Below are 17,589 nucleotides of genomic sequence, written 5' to 3'. Positions count from 1 at the left end.
AAAAGATTTTTAGGAAAGCAAGTCAATTTTTAGTTTCCTATATGCCAGTGTAATTTCTGAGGCTCTGTGCACAGTAAGGAACTTTCCTCCTTTTCTTCAGAAGGAGTGGGACTGAACAAGCTTGGGCTAAGTCTCAACTGTTTTACTTGCCCTGCTCAACAGTGTTCCTTAAATCCTGACCCCCAGATTGCTGTGTTTTATAGCGTTTGTCCTCTGTAACAACAGGGCAACAGAGTACACTCAGAAGAGAAAATATAATCTGTCACCTCAGGTACATGCACTCAATAGCTCTGTATTCAGTATCAGTCTGTGTCAGGTGAAGCTAGACAGGAAACTTTCAGTTCCTCCACCTGGGTAATATCTATGAAAAGTGGTCCCCAGCAGCGCAGCAAGCTCAGGTAGTTGATTAGTCATCCCTTCAGACCAAGCATGGGTACAGGAACAACCTGTTCAAGGCTGGAATTGTTTGAGAGCTCACTCTGGGCAACTTCTAAAGATCAGGAAGGTCAAGGAGAATGTTTTAAAAAGTGTCATCCTGATTTTACTGTTTAAATGAAAAGCAGCATTTTATTCTAATTTGCTTTATTTACTTACGTCTGCATCCTAAAAAATACCAAACCCCCAGTGGCTTACAGTTAAATTATGTGTAATCAGGTTTGTCTGTAGAACCATCAAGAAACACTAGTGTGATTTTACCTTTACCAGCAGGCAGGTTTTGTTTACTGGTAGCCTTTAACATTTTAAAGAATATGGGTTTTGCTGATGTATCTTGTGTATTTTTCCTAATTCTCTAATTATGTACATCTTCTTTTCCAAACTCAGTTGAATAATGCTGTGCACATGTGCTTGAGATGCTGCAGAAATAATTTTAGTCTTGTGTGCACAGCATATAGTTTTGCAGTCCTTGCAAAGGTCACAAACCACACCATTTGAAATACTCGCACTTTACTGGGTTCAGAAGTGTATGGTACTAAGTGGTAAATTGTGCTGTGGTGGATTTGAATTAAAATACCCTGTTTTTCATTGCAGGCATCTTTTTCACAAGTCCTGTGTAGACCCCTGGCTGCTAGATCATCGTACCTGCCCAATGTGTAAAATGAATATTCTAAAAGCTCTAGGGATCCCGGTAAGCATGTCACAGAGCAGCTGGGCAGGACAGAAGGGAAATGCCAGCCACTTGGGTGTATCCCTAGTCCTTTGCCTGTCTGTTCCCATCCTACTTTTCTTGCTATGTTATTGATTGATTTATTAAGGGGAGTACAAGCTCAAGTATCTGACTACCTCTCTCCTGCACCCAACTTTTATTAGCAAGAAAAAGCATGTGTATGGGGGTCAGCTGAGTGTTGGGAATTGTCAGTGGGTGCCTGCTTTGTGGAGCAGAGGATTGTTTACTGGTGTATTGGTGGATTTATAAATTCTTTCATGTAACTGTGAATCCAGGAGTGGATTTATTTTTTTTTTTAATCACGCTCTCAGTTTGAATCTCAAAGCAGAAGGTAGTACTTGAGGACAACTAATTGTTCATTTTAGGAAGCCGAATCTTCTTTCTGTCAGATTTCTCTTAAAGTCTATCTGTAGCAAGCTCTGTACTCCTGATTCCAATTAGGGAGCATTTCTCCCAGTAACTAAGCATGTAGCGGACCACACCATAATAAATTGTTAAGCTCTTTGTTATTTGGAAGATTCAGATGTGGTTAGAAGTTGCCAAAGCAATTGATCTTTTTAGGTTGCATGTTTACATTCAGATAGTGTATGGCGTGTCTGGCATACAATCTCCTAACCACAGTGATCACAGAGACATGGGGCTTCTCCAGGAAAAAGTGAGTCAGTCTGTCATGCTGTGCAAGGCTTGCCATGTGATAGTGAAGTTCAACACTGAAACACCAGTTAACAGGTGCTGTAAATAATGCCCCCATCACCCCCAACTTACAGATAGTGACCTGCCAGCTCACATATGGGAGAACTATATAAAGTAAAATAGCTCATGTGAACATATTAGGGGAGCTGACGCAGCTATTCCCCAGGCATTCATTTTCCTGGAGACTAGGTAGCCAAGCAGGTTACTGCAGAAGAGGTTTCATAGCAAGTGATGAATTATGTTTTTACTGACATAGGCAGACATGTTAATCAACCTAATATCAACCAAGCTAAAAACATGAAACGGGAAAAATGAAGTAGAGCATTGTAGTTAGGGTAACATGTCATTAGTTGGGCTACTTTTTCTGTTATACATGTATATTATCTCTGGCATATGAAAAGATGACACAACTGTTAAATCAGTGTTTGAGATGTCAGGATGAAGGCTGTCTCTGCCATTCAGCATCCCTGTGTCCAGGCTTAAATACAGATTTTATTTTTTTTTTCCTCCAGGTTCCATGTCTCAGTGCACAGGCCTGCCAATGAGCAGTTACCCAGGATTTTGACACTTCTTCTCCATTCCCAGTATATTGTTCCATGGCTTTCTTCTGTACCATGCGGTGCCACACAACTGCTCTCAGGCTGGTCCATTCCTACTTGGGATTTGTGCCCAAGCAATTTTGTTAATGTGTTCCCCGTCCAGCTTCATAGTCAGGGAATACAGACAAATCAGACCTCCAGTTTTTGGAGGTCTGAGGTGAGGTATTAAGTTCTTCCCAGAAAGAGTAGTACCATCAGTCAGTACTTACATCCAGAATAGGGCTCTCGCTGACTTCACTGGCATCTGCTGAAGGCTGAGCACATCTGCAAATCAGTCGTGAGCTTTCTCAGGCAGGGTACATCGAGGGGAAGGGGAAAAACGTGCCCAGAGGCCGTGTGTGGAGGTCTTGGTTTACATGGCTGGCTTTACTACCTTTGAACAGCTCTCTGGTGGCAGGAATACTTAACAGTGCCATTCAGTTTCCTCAGCTGTTGTTTCTCTTCTCACAGCTCCCTGTCTCTTTCTCTGTACCATGTAGCAGAAGAAGGTTCCATTCTGCTCTCCTCACTGAGAGCTTTCCGCATGGAGCTTCCGTGGAAATAATTGTACTGGGCATGTAATTAAAGATACTGTTGTAACCAACATAAACAACTGGGTCAAATTAAGATTACAGGATCAGCCTTTAGTGTTTTAACACTAAAAAGCAAGCACTCCGATGTTATGTCCCACTAGCAAAGTTTGTTTAGAGGATTTTATTGTATGAATTTCTGTAAAAATTTCCCCAGGTCGTTCTAAGACAACAAACTAAACCCAGCCCACTCCATCATTTGGAGGACATATACTGGCTCCCACCCACGAGGGAGATCAGTTAGGTTCATGAAGGGAGAGCCTTACCCCTCAAGGTAACTTACCATAGGAGCTGTTGTACCTGGGAAACCTGAGCAGACAGTAGCCCTTGTGTCAGGGATTGCCTCTGGCTGACAGCAAAGGAACTGCAAGTCTGAGAGCATCTGGTAACTTGGAGTTTAAGAATTCCTATACTGCTCTCAGTTGCTTCTATTCTTCTGTTTTCTCTGCCTTTTCTCTCTAAAATATGCCTCAACTCCTGCCTCGTGCCCTTTCCTGCTTCTCCTGTGGCTAACCCCTCCTGTCCAACCTTTATCCTTTTATGCTCCTGCCTTGGTGTCGCACCCCTGCACCCTGCTCAGTTCTCAGGACCTCTCCTCCAGCCACACAGAAATTGTGTGTCCCCACTCATCTCGCGGCCAGCCGAGGGCAGTCTGGGGTGGACATAAGTCCTGTGAGATGCCTTCTGGTGCCACCATGAGCTTGCAGGCACCATGCAAAGCCCTCTTATCTTTGGAGAGAGTTGGTCCCAGATAAGCCACCAGTCTCATTCAGCACACATTAACTGGTATTTTCAGAAGCTTATAACTTAGCCAGATGTCAGTAGGCTGTTGTGGGAAAAGACATTTCGCTGGAAGAAGCTGTAAAGCTGTAGGGCTTCTCAGTGAGAGGTGGCAAACATTTCTGTACAATGGATAGAGCAAAATGCCATTCCCTAACCACATTCTTGAGTCTTGCTGGGCCATCTTAGATGAAATTTCCACACACAGAGAAGAAGCCTTAGGCAGGCCGCAGTCTCCTATGAGACACTTGAGTGCAAAATTTGCCAAAATCCTTTTCCAGACTTTTACAATGGGAGGAATGAGGAAATCTTACCATAGGCAGGACTAATATGTTTTTGGTTTTTTTTCCTGCCAGCTGCATGTTTGTCCTATGGTTGTTATTAAAGAGCTGGCTTCAGTGACTCTGGATATATTGTGCTTCATTTAGTGCAAAGACTCAGGATTTTCCAGGAAATGATTGGTTAAAAGCCAAACATCTAAATGTTTCAATTCAGTTCACATCTAAACTCTCCATTTGCTTTGTAACAGAGACTTCAAATATTATCTGCCCTAAAACCAGATTCCCTAGACTGCTGTGAGGCACCAGAATGACTGCACTCATTTTCACGGTAGCTGAGCACCCTCACATCCCTGCTTTTCACCGTGGCACTCTGCAGCTCCAGAGGATTATTAACCAACCATCTATCAGCAAACAGTTGGCGTAACCTTTTTCACTATCTCTTTGCTGGTGAATCCAGCTTAGACTATACCTCTTTTGGCTGTAATATTTTAATTGAATTATCCGTGAAAGTGTCTTTTCGCTTTCAAAGAGCTACATTGTTGTTGGGACGATCATATCACATAAAATAGTTTCCCTCTGCTTCTTCTCCTTTTCTGCAAATATCTGCTGGATATGCAGACAGCTGCATTTTTGGCAGCAGACTGGATGACTTGAAGCTATTCACTAAGAGCCTTAGCCAAGCCCTCAGAAGTCAATACAAAGCCTTCCCTTGACTTCAGTGGAATTGTGCCCTCAAAGCACTTACACGCAGGGAATGAGTGAAACCAATATAATTAAACTTAGCAAATGTATCTGGGTCACTCTGACAAAAAAAGCCATAATATATTTTTTTCAATCAGTATTTCATATCATTAGTTTTATAGTATGCTGCTTGGTTTGGGGTATTTTTTTCCAGCTGAAATGATTCAAAAGTAAAGGGATTAATTATATTGAGCAATGCTATTTTTGCATCTTTAATGTTTGGTTTGGCTTTCAATTATAATCCCCCATTTTTAAAGGTTTAAAAGTTAGTGATAAAAACCCATTCTAGGAATCACTGGAATCAGAGCAAAGGACAGACAACTGATCCCCTGAAAAAAGAAAATTGAAATAGTTTTTCCTAGAGTAGAAAAGAAAAAACAGGCCTTTTTTTCCTTTAAGATACACTGCCATCAAAAGGCAAATTTAAGTTAAAAATTAAATTCTGACAGCATTTGTTATAACAGCTAAAGGTGAGGGAAAGAGTGATAGATCTAAGGAATAATTTTGAATTGAAATCCTACAAACGAATGATCGGTATTTCACTTAGAAAAGCACAGGTTCAGAGGGTTTCATTAAAACCTGGTATAGCTGAATGTGCCTTTATCCCAGTTTTGAGGTGTTCTTGCAGCTTGTGGATTAGACTGGAACCAGACAATGACAATTCTCGTTTTTATCCCAGACTTCAGTTTGTGGTTACAAGTGAGCTGAAGATTGTTTAAAATACTTTTTCATTAGGAACATTTGTAAAAAAAGTATTTATGAGGTGGCAACAATCAGATGGGGAAAACAGAAAACATGCTAAGTTCCCAACTCTGCAAAAAAAAGTAAGAATATGGTAACCTTCTATGCCTGAGTTCAGATGGATTACCCTTGTGCTTAAAGCTAAGCCTGTATTTAAGCCTTTGCTGTATCATATTTTGCTTAGTTTCTAGGAGCCTGCTGTTGGAGGTGGGCAGGTAGTGAGATTTGGAAATATGCCTTAGTGAGTGAGACAACTAAGCACAGCAAAAATCAGACCCGCAGAGTAGAATATAATACACCTCCTCTGACTTGAGCCATCCAGATACTGGATTTCCAGTCTAGCAGCTTAAAAACCATCTCTGCCGAGTGCTGAGCAATGGGAGGCAGAGGGGGGCAATTCCTACCTCTTACTTTAGGGCAGGATGAATTATAGAGAGAAATGATGCAGAGGAAACCTAAGTGACTGATCCAGATGAGCTGTCTGACTCCTGGACAATAAAAATAAATGGGAACAACTTAACTTCACATGTTGCCTAACTTAACAAGGTATCTATGTAGTTGCTGCTCAACCTTGCTATGTCTTTCTGTGATTTGGGAAGCTTTGCACCCTGACACATGGCATTCTCATTTCTGAATTAGCCTTGGTTTTGTTATAAGGTTAAAAATTCAAAACCCAGTTCTTGAAATAGTAATGCAAACAATTTTTCTCCACACCTTTGGGAGAACTAGACCTGGTTCTGTGGGCAAACAGCACAAGAATCTGTTTCCTCTTAGACGAAAAAGAGCTTTTTTACTCATCTTTGTCACCAATGTTTATGGGCAGCTCCACAGAAATCACTGCTGTATGAATGGGAGCATCAGGCTTATAACAGACTCAGAGAAATCAAGGGTAGAAACGAGTCTGGCTACTCTAAGTGTCCAGCTTGGACATCATGTCTCTGGACAAATTATCCACTTTGCCACCCAGTGTCCACTTGAGGTCTCAGTGCTCTCTGTGAACAGGTACTCAATGCTAAGGATGCTATGCAAAGGATACGCACCACCACCACTTCTCATTGCTTCTCTGTAAGTTCAATGGAAAGGCAGATGCCTGACTTTGAAGAGCTTGGCTCTTTCTGGAGGTGATGGTGCATTCACTATGTAACTGCAAGAGGGACATGTCTAGATGGCCCAAAACTGGGTTCTTCCACCCTTGGTCTTTCTGAATCACAAAGAAAGACTGTGGATCAAGTAATACTCTTCAAATTCCCATTATTGCTTGTTTGTTCCTTTTCTTGTAATTCTATTTTGTACGAAATACAATACTAGCAAAGGAGAAGATCTTTTGCCATTAAAAAACTTGTCTTATAAACAGCTTTGGCTTCTGTTTTTGCACCCCACTCATAGATGCGCCCACAGGCAGTTCCCTTGAATTCCTATTCCTGAAAGCTCTGATATCAGCTCTATAAAATGTATATTTAGGGAAAAGATAGTAATTCCCCTTCAGCTACTGTCTCTGTTTACATTTGTAATCTGACTCAACAATCTGCCTGTGCTGAGCAGATCGTATCAAAAAGTGAGTTACTTTTTCAGTGTACACTCTCCCAAAACCTTTTAAAAGCATAAATAAGAATATTTAGAGATTGTAGGTGACACAGTTTAATGCTGAATATTTCCAACGCATACTTTGGGTGTCTCTTCCAACAAATCGTATTAAGAGGTTTTCAGCACATGAAAACAAAAAACTGTACATGTTTATTAATCATATGTTGCTATTTGCAGTACTGAAAGAAAGTGAAAAAACCTTAAGTGGAAACAGATAAACAAAATGTTTTTATCAGGCGAATACTCAAATGTCTTCTTTTTCTTCCCATTAGCCAAATGCAGATTGCATGGATGATATACCTCCAGACTTGGAAGCATCCATAGGAGGACCACCAACCAACCAGATAACGGGAGCCAGCGATATCACGGTGAACGAGAGCTCGGTAGCCCTGGATCCCCCGGTGCGGACTGTGGGAGTTCTACAAGTCATCCAAGATGTAGACTCCTTTCCCCAGGCTGGGGAGGGTAACTTCACAACAAGCAGTAAGTTTCTCTTTCTGGCAGAGTTTGCACCGAAATAAGCGTTTAGAAACCCAAATCACAAACTGTTCTCTATTGCGGGAAAAAAAAATGGCCTTTGAGGGCTTTTTTACTGGAGCGATGACCTTACTTTAAGCCTAGTGGAAACCTATGGGGTAAGTGAATTTAAATGTCATGTCTTTCTGCTGTACTGCAAACACTTTTCAGCCAGTGTGCAGATCTCTACTTGGAGTCCCTTGCGTGGGGAGAATGAGCCATTTCAGTGAACACAAACCAATATAAACTTATGGTCATCTTCAGGTATTGTTTATAGTTCACCACAATAACCCACCATGTATCCCCTGGGTTCTTTGTGAAGCAGACTGGTGCATGTCCTTTGGCCTGCCTTTCCTCACTGGGCTATATGTTACCATGTTGAAGTTATCCTTACCTGCATTTCATAAAATAAATTGTAAATGCAGCAATCACTTTTAGTGCCTTTAGTCAAGAAAAAAAGAATGCTGAATTCTGGTTTTGCCTTGCCTTTATCTCCTTACATCAACAGAAGCTCACCTGGTTGTTTATTCATACTTGAATGTATCACTTCGGAAGGACTGATGGTCAGAGTTCCTGTACTTGAAAATCTAAGCATAGTGAAATAACGCTGCCGATTTGTATGAAAAAGGAGAATTTTTCATGTTTTCACTGTGGTGCCCCACTTGTTTAAGGGAGGGGCACCATTTGAACCAGTAACTCTCAAAATGTCTGCATGCCTCTCTGTTCCTAAAAATGATGTACTTTGTTGAAAATCTACTTCTGACAGTTTGAAAAGAATGTTGTCAGCTGTTTTGAGTGAGGATTGTACTAGTCTAAAATTCTCATTTTTAGGTAAAATAGCAGATCAGTAGAAAATACATACATGTTTGATACCAGTTGGTGGATTAGTATTGGCAAGACTATTGTAGAAAAACATCAGATATACTTGAAGGGAGGTAGAAGAATGTGATAAAATATAGGTTTGTTTATGGAGCCAGCATAGGTCCTGGAAAAAAAATTATACCTTTTCAACCATTTCTAGGTACTGGTCTGGGCCTGGGTGTGAAAAAGAAGGCAAGTAATAATATGATGTGTAAAAGGCAGGAGAGAGATGAAGGGACTAGGCTGAAATGATTTTACATTCCTTACTCTGTGGAGAGATTTGATAATCCCATTTTCTCTCATATTGCAGCCAGAGTCATGGCAGAGAAAAAAACTTCTTGAAACGCTGGTCTTGCGACCTTAGCCATAATTGACCCAGCAGTGGATTTTTAAGTTCTCCATTTGTGGATTAGGCACTTATTTCAGGTTTGGTCCTTTTACTGTTTAAATCCTGTATGCAGCAAGGGGTGAGCAGCAAGGTTATAAGCCCTGCTGTCATCCCTGGCCAGCGTGTCAGCCGGTGGCATACAGATTTCTTAAGCCTCCTTCAGTGCTAACAAGAGCTGCTCAAAACAAGATGTTATTTTGTGCCTTCCATTAATTGTTTTTTAATGCATTTGAGGCTGATGTAAACCATGAAGGAAAGATTTTACTTCATGATACCACAATGTAACTAAAGACTAGGCTTAGATGTTGGTTTCATCTGTACCCTCTTACCGCTCCAGAAGCAAGTAGCTCCCCTGGCAGATAATTATCCTTGTCCCCCTCTTTTTCCAAGGTCAACTATTGAAGCTGGGGAGGAAGGCCATAAGTGCCGTTTACACCTACAGCTGCATGGCACATGCTGAGAAGAGCTGCCAGCCTGGTGCAGAGCCCAGCACTAGGGTAGTCCGTGCTTTTCATCCCAGGATTTTGGCACATTGAGAAGCAGTTCTTCTGGTTTGTCATCAGGGGTAATGATGGTGTTGAGGCAGCCAGGGAGCACAAGAACTCAGTAACTCTGCAGCCACTCTCTTCCCCTCCAGGTTTGTTTCCACAGTTTGCTGCAGGATTAGTATCCGTCCAAACACTTTGTTCTTCATTTTCCAAGTTTCCAGTTAAGTAACTGGGTGAAAAACTTGCTCTGAGCTGGCAGAGTACTGCAGGGCCTGCAGAGATGCTTTATTTTTTTTATTGGTCCCTCCATTTTTCCGCTTGCTTTAAATTACATTGAGCAATAGACACTAACACTGGGCAATCCTGAGGGCTGACAGCAAAGCGCATGGACAAGGAACTCATGCTGAGACCAGTGATCTGTCCAGGCACATGGGTAATGTGGCAGCAAACTCTGGAGCTTCAGGAGATCTCCATTGCCTGGAGAGGCTGGCCATGTCTGGGGAGGGACTCTGAAAAGGGTTTTTCCCTGGCTATTAGAGAGACAGAGAGGGAGAAGGGAGCATGTGGGGGAAACTGGCCGATCACCTGGGCTCAGTAAAGGGTATGGGCCTCACAATGTCACAGGGGTAGCTCAGGACCCACTGCTAAACACAGACCTTTCCAGTTGTTTTGTGAGGAAAGAGGAGTCCTGAGGAAAACTCAAAGGACCTAGGGAGCTTCCAAACCCTGGTGCATGCCTGCCTACACTGCACCTGTCACACACAGTCACGCAGGGAACTCTGCTTTGATCCTTGGTTAGGTGTCGTCACGCACCTATCGCTGATATGGAGACATGAATCTTCATCTGGATTTCTCATCTCAAAGTGGAAAACAGTACTCGAATATTAGTCAGTGGCAGGTGTGCAAGTTTACATGCTGTCATCACCACATCCAGAGTGGTACAATTTGCGATATTTCCCAGAAACAGAACTGTTTGTCCATTTTTGCAGCAGAGCAAAAGGGAAGAGGTCTTTGGTTGGATGCTGGGGGCTGATATCCAGCAGTGATAGAAATTCATCCCTCCAGCTGGTTTATGTGCATTTGGGGTGTTCAGGCCGTCTGCAAGGTAGAACTTGGCATCTTAGGCAGCCTGAACTGTTAAGCTAGCGAAAGGGGAACATCCAGGACCACTGTATAGTTGTGGTATGAAACCAGATACTAACTGAATCAGAGGGCAACTGCAGGCTAAATAACTGGGTCATAGCTGTCATATAGATGGGGCTTTATAGGCATTGGGTTTGTTTATTGGATTCAGGCATTGTATTTCTCATCTCAATAACACTTGTAGTTACACAACTGTGGAGCTTGCTGAGCGTGCCCTTTTTGTGAACTAGCCTGCCTGGGAATTTGTAAGTGATGATGCTGATTGCTCCTAGGAATCTTTGCTGAAGTTGCTAGCTTCTGGCCTTGTCATGTAGCGTTAGTGACTGGAGCATACGCCAAGGCTGAATCTGTGCTAGAAATTTTTCTTCCTCATGTTATTGAATCTGTGCAGGCTACCTCCAGTGCAGTCTTGACTTGGCACTCTGCACCCACCATCATGAGTCCTTACATCCCTCCTTATTCCTGGCAAAGTTCAGTGGTCCAGGAGGTGAAGGACTTGCTGCTTTCCTTCCACCCATTTCTGCATTTGCTTAACTGTTGTTGCATCCTTTTTGTTTGTTGATTAATCATTCTGGTATTGTTTTCTTGTTATGGGTTTGATTTCCCTGTCTGTGTTTCCACTGAGCATTTAGAGCCAGAAGAGCTCCCGCAGTGTGTCTGGAGGGAGGATATTTCCAGAGTGCTGTTCACATCGGGTGTAGTTCTGTCTCCATTGAAATCTGGTGGCAAAGCTCCCACCTACTTCAGTGGGGCCACATTTTCATTTCTGGAACTCAGCCAGTGCTTTTCTTTTTATTTCAGTGTGTGTGCTCAGCAGACATTTCCCCTTGTCTCCCTTCCTTTTTCTCCCCATGGACCTGAATAGATAATGTCTTCTATGGGACCCTTGGTGACGTGTTGTACTATAAACATTTGGATGGGTCTTCATGTGGGGGTTCATCCCTAGAATACCTTACTAAACCAAGCGTCTCCTGCATAGTAGCACTGAACACTTATAAATGGACCAGCAGTTTCCCTGAGCTGTCTTCTACCAAGACCTAAGCCCTCATCAAGTCCCTTGGATGCATCTATAGCCCAAAGTCTGTTCAGTATATAGCCTTAGTGATTGTCTGCTTTTTGTGGTGGGATTTTATGCAGCATCCTGGGACAGTATCTTGTAATGTGCTATTTCTGTAATAAGTTGCTGAAAATGGATGGGTGGATGGATGGAAAAATTGAAAAACTAGAGTTGGAAAATAAAAGGGGGGAGGGGACGGTGAAAAAATCAGGTGAAATACATTAGAGTTCGTCTCAGCTGAGTTTCCTGCTTTGACTCTGTTACTTTTCAGCTCTCCAGGGTGTATGAAAGAAGATTAGCTAAGGATCTTTTTTCACAATAACGCATCATAGCAATCTGCATTGCCTGTTTTTTAGTAGTGAGTTATGCAAAATGCTAACACCTTTGGAAATTCCAGCACAGGTGGAATTTCCTGCTCTACAGATGATGCGAGTGTGAGCCGGACTTGGCTAAGATCTGAGCTAGAAGAAGCTCTGAGCTAGACCAGCTTTGGAGGAGCAGAAGGTAGATTGGGAATTTGAAGAGGACATTGCGATAGTCTTTGTTTCAGACTCAGAGGGAATTGAATGATATCGTTACAAAAAAAGTAGTTCACTGGGAGAGAAGCATCTAAATATTTTAAAGGTTGTATGGTGACACTTGCAAGGAAAAAAAGTAGTTATGAATTTTTTTCATGTTTTATAAATGTCCGTGGTCATTCATCTCCCTCAACCCATGTGGCACTTGTTAATTTCTGCAGTAGATAATGTGGACTGCCTGAGTCTTTGATCTCTGTTGGTAAATATCTCTGTATTTTTCAGTTTAGACAAGCTTTTATATTCCTTTCAGTGGGATATCTCATCACACAGCGTAAGGCCTTAGAAATCCCACCAGCACTGTCTCTATAGTTGGAGGAAGATCCATAAATAATTCTACTGCAAACATGGGCAGTAGTTTTAGTAGGAAAAACCACAAACTTTCCTCCAAGGTGTCATATCACCTGCAAAGTCAACCTAGTTTGGCAGGCTGTACAGCAGTGTGGGCAGTCTAGAGAATACCAGCAGTTCCTTTTCTGCCTCTCATTTTGTTCTTTCCATAAAACGCTGCCAACGTGTAGCTCATCATGACTGTTAGGACACTTTCAAGTTTCTTTGATAGCTCTTCATTAAATCTATTAATATAACTTCTCAAGTAATTATTTTGATCTGTGAGTGTCTAAAATGTCTTTGTGAAGAATAATTAGCCCTTGGAAGTGGATGAAAGTGCATGATAAGAATCTGTTGTCTTGCAACCACTTGATTGTTCCTCCTTGCTGTTAATGGGGTTTTTTTTAGGCAGAAAGTAAAGGGGGTGGAAAGGGTGGAAAAATCCCCTAGACAGTAGTTAACACGGAAAGTTATTAACACTTGCATTAGCACCTAACGCTGTTCTGGAGACAGAATACTGATGGGACCTAGTTAAAGACTGAGCAGATTGAGTCCCATGTGCCTGGAGTATGACATAAGTCCTGATGGCTCTATTAAAAGCCTGTGCGGATGTTGCACTAAATAGTTATCATGGACTGAAAATTCCACTGAGCTGAGGTCCTGGATTTGTTTTGAGACTCATACTAGTGCCAGCATAGCATTATTGGTGGTTTAGAAGGCCAGCAATGGTTTGAAAGAGTCACCAAGTTAAACTTAACTGGCACTAAAAATGTGCTCTGGGTTATTACAGACACCTACAATACTCCTGTCAGGCTCTGTAAATGGACAGTGAAGTTTTCCTCTTATAAAACTCCTCTTCCTTTCCATATGTTAAGATGTGAAATACAGACAAAGTGTTTCTGTACAGCAAATTACAAAAAGGGATGTACAAAAATGCCATTAAACAAGGAGCAAATTTAAAGTCTAGTTTTTCTTATTTTCTATTTCACATCTGCTGTGTACATTGACATTGTGTACGGAGCAAGGATGAAACTATCGGTTACCAAATCTCCATTCTTCCCTGCAGACACACTGAGCCGTGTCCCTGGCCCAGAGATCATGGTAGGTACATGCAGTAGTCTGGCCTAACCTCAGGCGCCAAAAAGACTGCAGATCTTAAGAAACTTTCTTAATAATTGACTCTAGGTAGAGATTTAGAGGAAAATGTTCTCCTTCAGTAGTGGAAGCTCCGTTTATAAGTCAGTCTCTACATATAGATGTTGTTTCAGTTACCAGCTTTCCCCTCTTTGTCCCAGATTACTTGCTCTGCCTCCATGTTGCCCTTCTGTTGTGCAGCTACTTTGTGAGCCCAAAGCAGAAGCTAACCAATACAACAGGAGGAAAGAAATGCAGAGTGCAATAGATGAACATATAAGCCAGTTTTCACAACACTCTTGCAAAAAGCAAGCACGCTATATCAAGCACAACTAGACCCTACACAGCTGTCTGTTTTGCCCAGAAATCAGGATAAACAAATAGGCAAAGCAAGCATGATGTTTCACATCTCATTTGAATGCTCATATCTGAGTATACAGGCATTTTATTAATGGTCAGTGAATACGAGAGACATAAGGGTTTTATTATGTGTTATGATGACAGTCAGCAAGGAAAAGTGCCATCATAAAAACTGCAATGGCACACAAGGACATCACTCCCAGTTGCTCTGGATGTGCATTGCACGTGTGCAGGAGAAAGGGGGATCTGAGGACTGGGGTCAGTGATAACACAGCTTATATGTTTATTTATACTTGATTGTCTTAAGCAGACAGCTAGATAAGACATTGAACAAGAACACTTTTAAAGCAAAATGAACAAACAATGTAGAGTAAAATACAAGTCTGAACTGCAGGGAGACCGGATGACTTAATACTAGCTGATCTCTTTGATTTAAACCTGAGATTGAAAGCCTTGCCTTGCAAGAGATGTTCAGCATCTTGTATTTAATCTGCTTGATTATTTAGGACTTATTCTCACATCTCTAATGTCTGTGGAGTTTTTATTCTCATCAGTTTTTACACAAAAGCCTCCACTGAAATCATCAGCAAGTGCTATTTAAGATACAGTGTGCTACCATGATACTGAATCTTTTTCTGACCAATTCAGGAACAAAGACAAATGGGAGACACAAGGAACCAGCTTGGATCAGCACTGGAATTGGTGAAAGTAAGAATTAAGAAGACTGAGCAACAGCCCTCTAGCCAGGCAGGCAGATGAAAGGCAGGATCCCAGGGTCAGTCCTGCTGGTTGCTGCCATTATTCTCATAAGAGAAGAGAAGGCTCTGAGGAGATCTTATAGAAGTCTTCCAGTACCTAAAGGGGACCTACAAGAAAGCTGGAGAGGGACTTTTTACAAGGGCATGTAGTGTCCCTCAGTTCAAGAAGGACAGGGAACTGCTGGAGAGAGTCCAGTGCAGGGCAACAAAGGTGATTAAGGGAGTGGAGCATCTCCCGTATGAGGAAAGGCTGAGGGAGCTGGGGCTCTTTAGCTTGGAGAAGAGGAGACTGAGGGGTGACCTCATTAATGTTTACAAATATATAAAGGGGGAGTGTCACGAGGATGGAGCCAGGCTCTTCTCGGTGGCAAACAATGATAGGAGAAGGGGTAATGGGTTCAAACTGGAACACAAGAGGTTCCACTTAAATTTGAGAAGAAACTTCTTCTCAGTGAGGGTGACAGACACTGGAACAGGCTGCCCAGGGGGGTTGTGGAGTCTCCTACTCTGGAGACATTCAAAACCCACCTGGACACCTTCCTGTGTAACCTCATCTGGGTGTTCCTGCTCCGGCAGGGGGTTTGGACTGGATGATCTTCTGAGGTCCCTTCCAATCCCTAACATTCTGTGGTTCTGTGATAGGACAAGGGGTAAGGGCTTTAAACTGAAGGAGTGTAGGTTTGTTTTAGATAAATATGACAAACCTTGCTTCAGATTTTGCCCCATGTGCATGGGATATTGAATTCAACTGAGATGTTGCTAAACTTTATTACTTCTTTATAATTGCTTGTTGAAAAGGTAGTGGCACCAGCAAATTGTCTTTCTGTGCATGAAAAGCTATCAGTCTGTAACACTACGTCTCAGAGTAGGAGATTTTAGAAAAAATGACCCTCTGCCAGCCTGCTCTGGGAGAAGTAAGGAAATAGTTTGGAAGAAAAGCTATGATAGAAAGATAATATTTTCAGTTGTTGTCGCCTCAACAGTGCCTTGTTAAATTACTGTAATGGCTGTGTATTCCACAGGGTGGAACCCATTACTTTTGTTTGCAGTAGTTCATTCCTTCTCTCTCTTTTTTACTTTTTTTTTTTTTTAAATGAATCCTCCAGTTTTTGTCTGATAATGATTGAAAGATGCAAGTCCACTTCCATTGTAAAAAACTGAAAATAGACTCTAAATTTATATTCAGCTTCTAAAAGCCCTCTTTGCAGACTATATAAATGGTGTAATAATATGTCAACCTTTAATATTTTCTAAAAGCTCATGAGGTCAAAATATTGTTCTGGAACCACATGGAAACCTTCTGGAAACCACCACTTTTCAATGAGAGGAGATCAAATTGAAGAACTTGAATTTTGACACTAACTTTGCAGTAGTCTTCCCAAGGGAAATAATAACAAATCAGTGCAAAGGCATTTACATTTTTTGAAGTTATACAGTTGGTTTTCAGAGAGCTTTTGTTATTTTTACTTTTCCAGTGACCTAATGAACATGTTTTCTATTAAATTCCAGCTGCAATTTGTTGAAACTTTAGTTGACCTTTCCCCACACTGGTCCAGGACGAAACTCTGAAAATGGGTGTCTTGGTCTTTGTCATGTTCTTGTGAGTATTTCAGCAAGAGTCCCTGTTAAAAGCAACGGCTTGGAGGGGGTTTTCTGATGCCAGAAGTTGTTCACATGAAACTAGATTGTGACTCCAAGCTTATCTGAAAGGAAATGCTAGATTTATATGGCCTAAGACCAGTTTCTATTCATGTCCCTACTGGGTTGCCTACCAGCTGGTTCCAGGCCTTCAAGGGCACTTGGCCAGCGAGAAATGCTCCGGAGTCCTAGGACCAAGGTGCCCTTCAGGCACCTTTAGTGCCCTTTAGGTGAGGTTGAGTTCTTGTCTTTTGGCTTAGTCTTGCTGCTTACTGTCCTGTTTCCCTCTCTCTGGGTTTTAATTGTCACATCAAACATTTCATAAGCAAATAAACGGAGCTCACCTTTTTGTGACGTTACTTGTCTGACCCACGAGCAAGGAAAGCAAAAGGAACTAGTCAGATAAGCAGGGACCATTCTTGCACCCTTGCTTGTGGCTGGGGAGATAAAACCATTTGTTTCCCATCTCGGGTCGAGGAATGAGGTCAAGTAAATCTGTGCTGTGTTCTTTTTTGCGAAGGCTCATTTTGGGCAGAAAGAGAGACAGGCAGGAAGGAGATGGGATCAGAGGAAGTCTCATATTAAATTCATTTAAAATCTTTAACTCAGTGCTTGTTAGTTTGGTCTCAGTTTTTGTAAAGGCTGATTTTTTTTTTTTTCTTCTTTACGTAAGGCATTTTTATAAATGTATTTTCATTCAAGATTCTAATGTAGCAGGCCTGGCCTGGCAGATTAAAGATTTATATTTTAATGGGAAAACCAAAAATGTCAAACTCTTGCAGCACTGTCAAAGAAATGTTCCAATTAAATGGAAATTGGCATCAGTTGATTTAAAATTTCTCAACATTACAAGAGAAACTGTTGACCTTTTTCTTTATGAATGCTTTTCTGAATTGTTGTTCTGTGCTCGTGTTTCTCTGTGAATGTGCATTAATACACACAACCTAGCTTGTTAGAATTTTATCTCATGCACTAGCCCTTCTGCAAGAAACAGTAATATTTTGGACATTTCTGTTCCAAATAGGCAGTGGTTCTGTGTATCTCCTAGTTGTATTTTAATCCTCATTTCATGTGCTTGTGATGAGTTTTAAATGTATTTATTTTTCTTTCCTGTAGAATGCTTTTGATTGCATCAAAAATGTTGTTAAATCCTTTAAGCAAACTTTGAAGGCAAAGTAAAGGAGAACC

At 41.6% G+C, this 17,589-nt stretch overlaps 1 protein-coding gene across 1 annotated transcript in view; it reads left to right on the top strand.

Moving 5' to 3' along the window:
• The window catches only part of RNF150 (ring finger protein 150), a 122,243-nt gene that overhangs the window by 83,145 nt on the left and 21,509 nt on the right, over positions 1–17,589 (top strand). Inside the window, exons 5-6 of the mRNA XM_082051330.1 lie at positions 1,030–1,126; positions 7,426–7,636. Coding sequence (XP_081907456.1) covers positions 1,030–1,126; positions 7,426–7,636 — 308 coding nt within the window. The remainder of the gene's footprint in view (positions 1–1,029; positions 1,127–7,425; positions 7,637–17,589) is intronic.

Source organism: Streptopelia decaocto (assembly GCF_964273445.1).
Source record: "Streptopelia decaocto genome assembly, chromosome: 4".
NCBI classification, from domain to species: Eukaryota; Metazoa; Chordata; class Aves; order Columbiformes; family Columbidae; genus Streptopelia; species Streptopelia decaocto.
The sequence above is the reverse complement of the archived record's forward strand: the minus strand, read 5'-3'. Positions and strand labels throughout refer to the sequence as shown.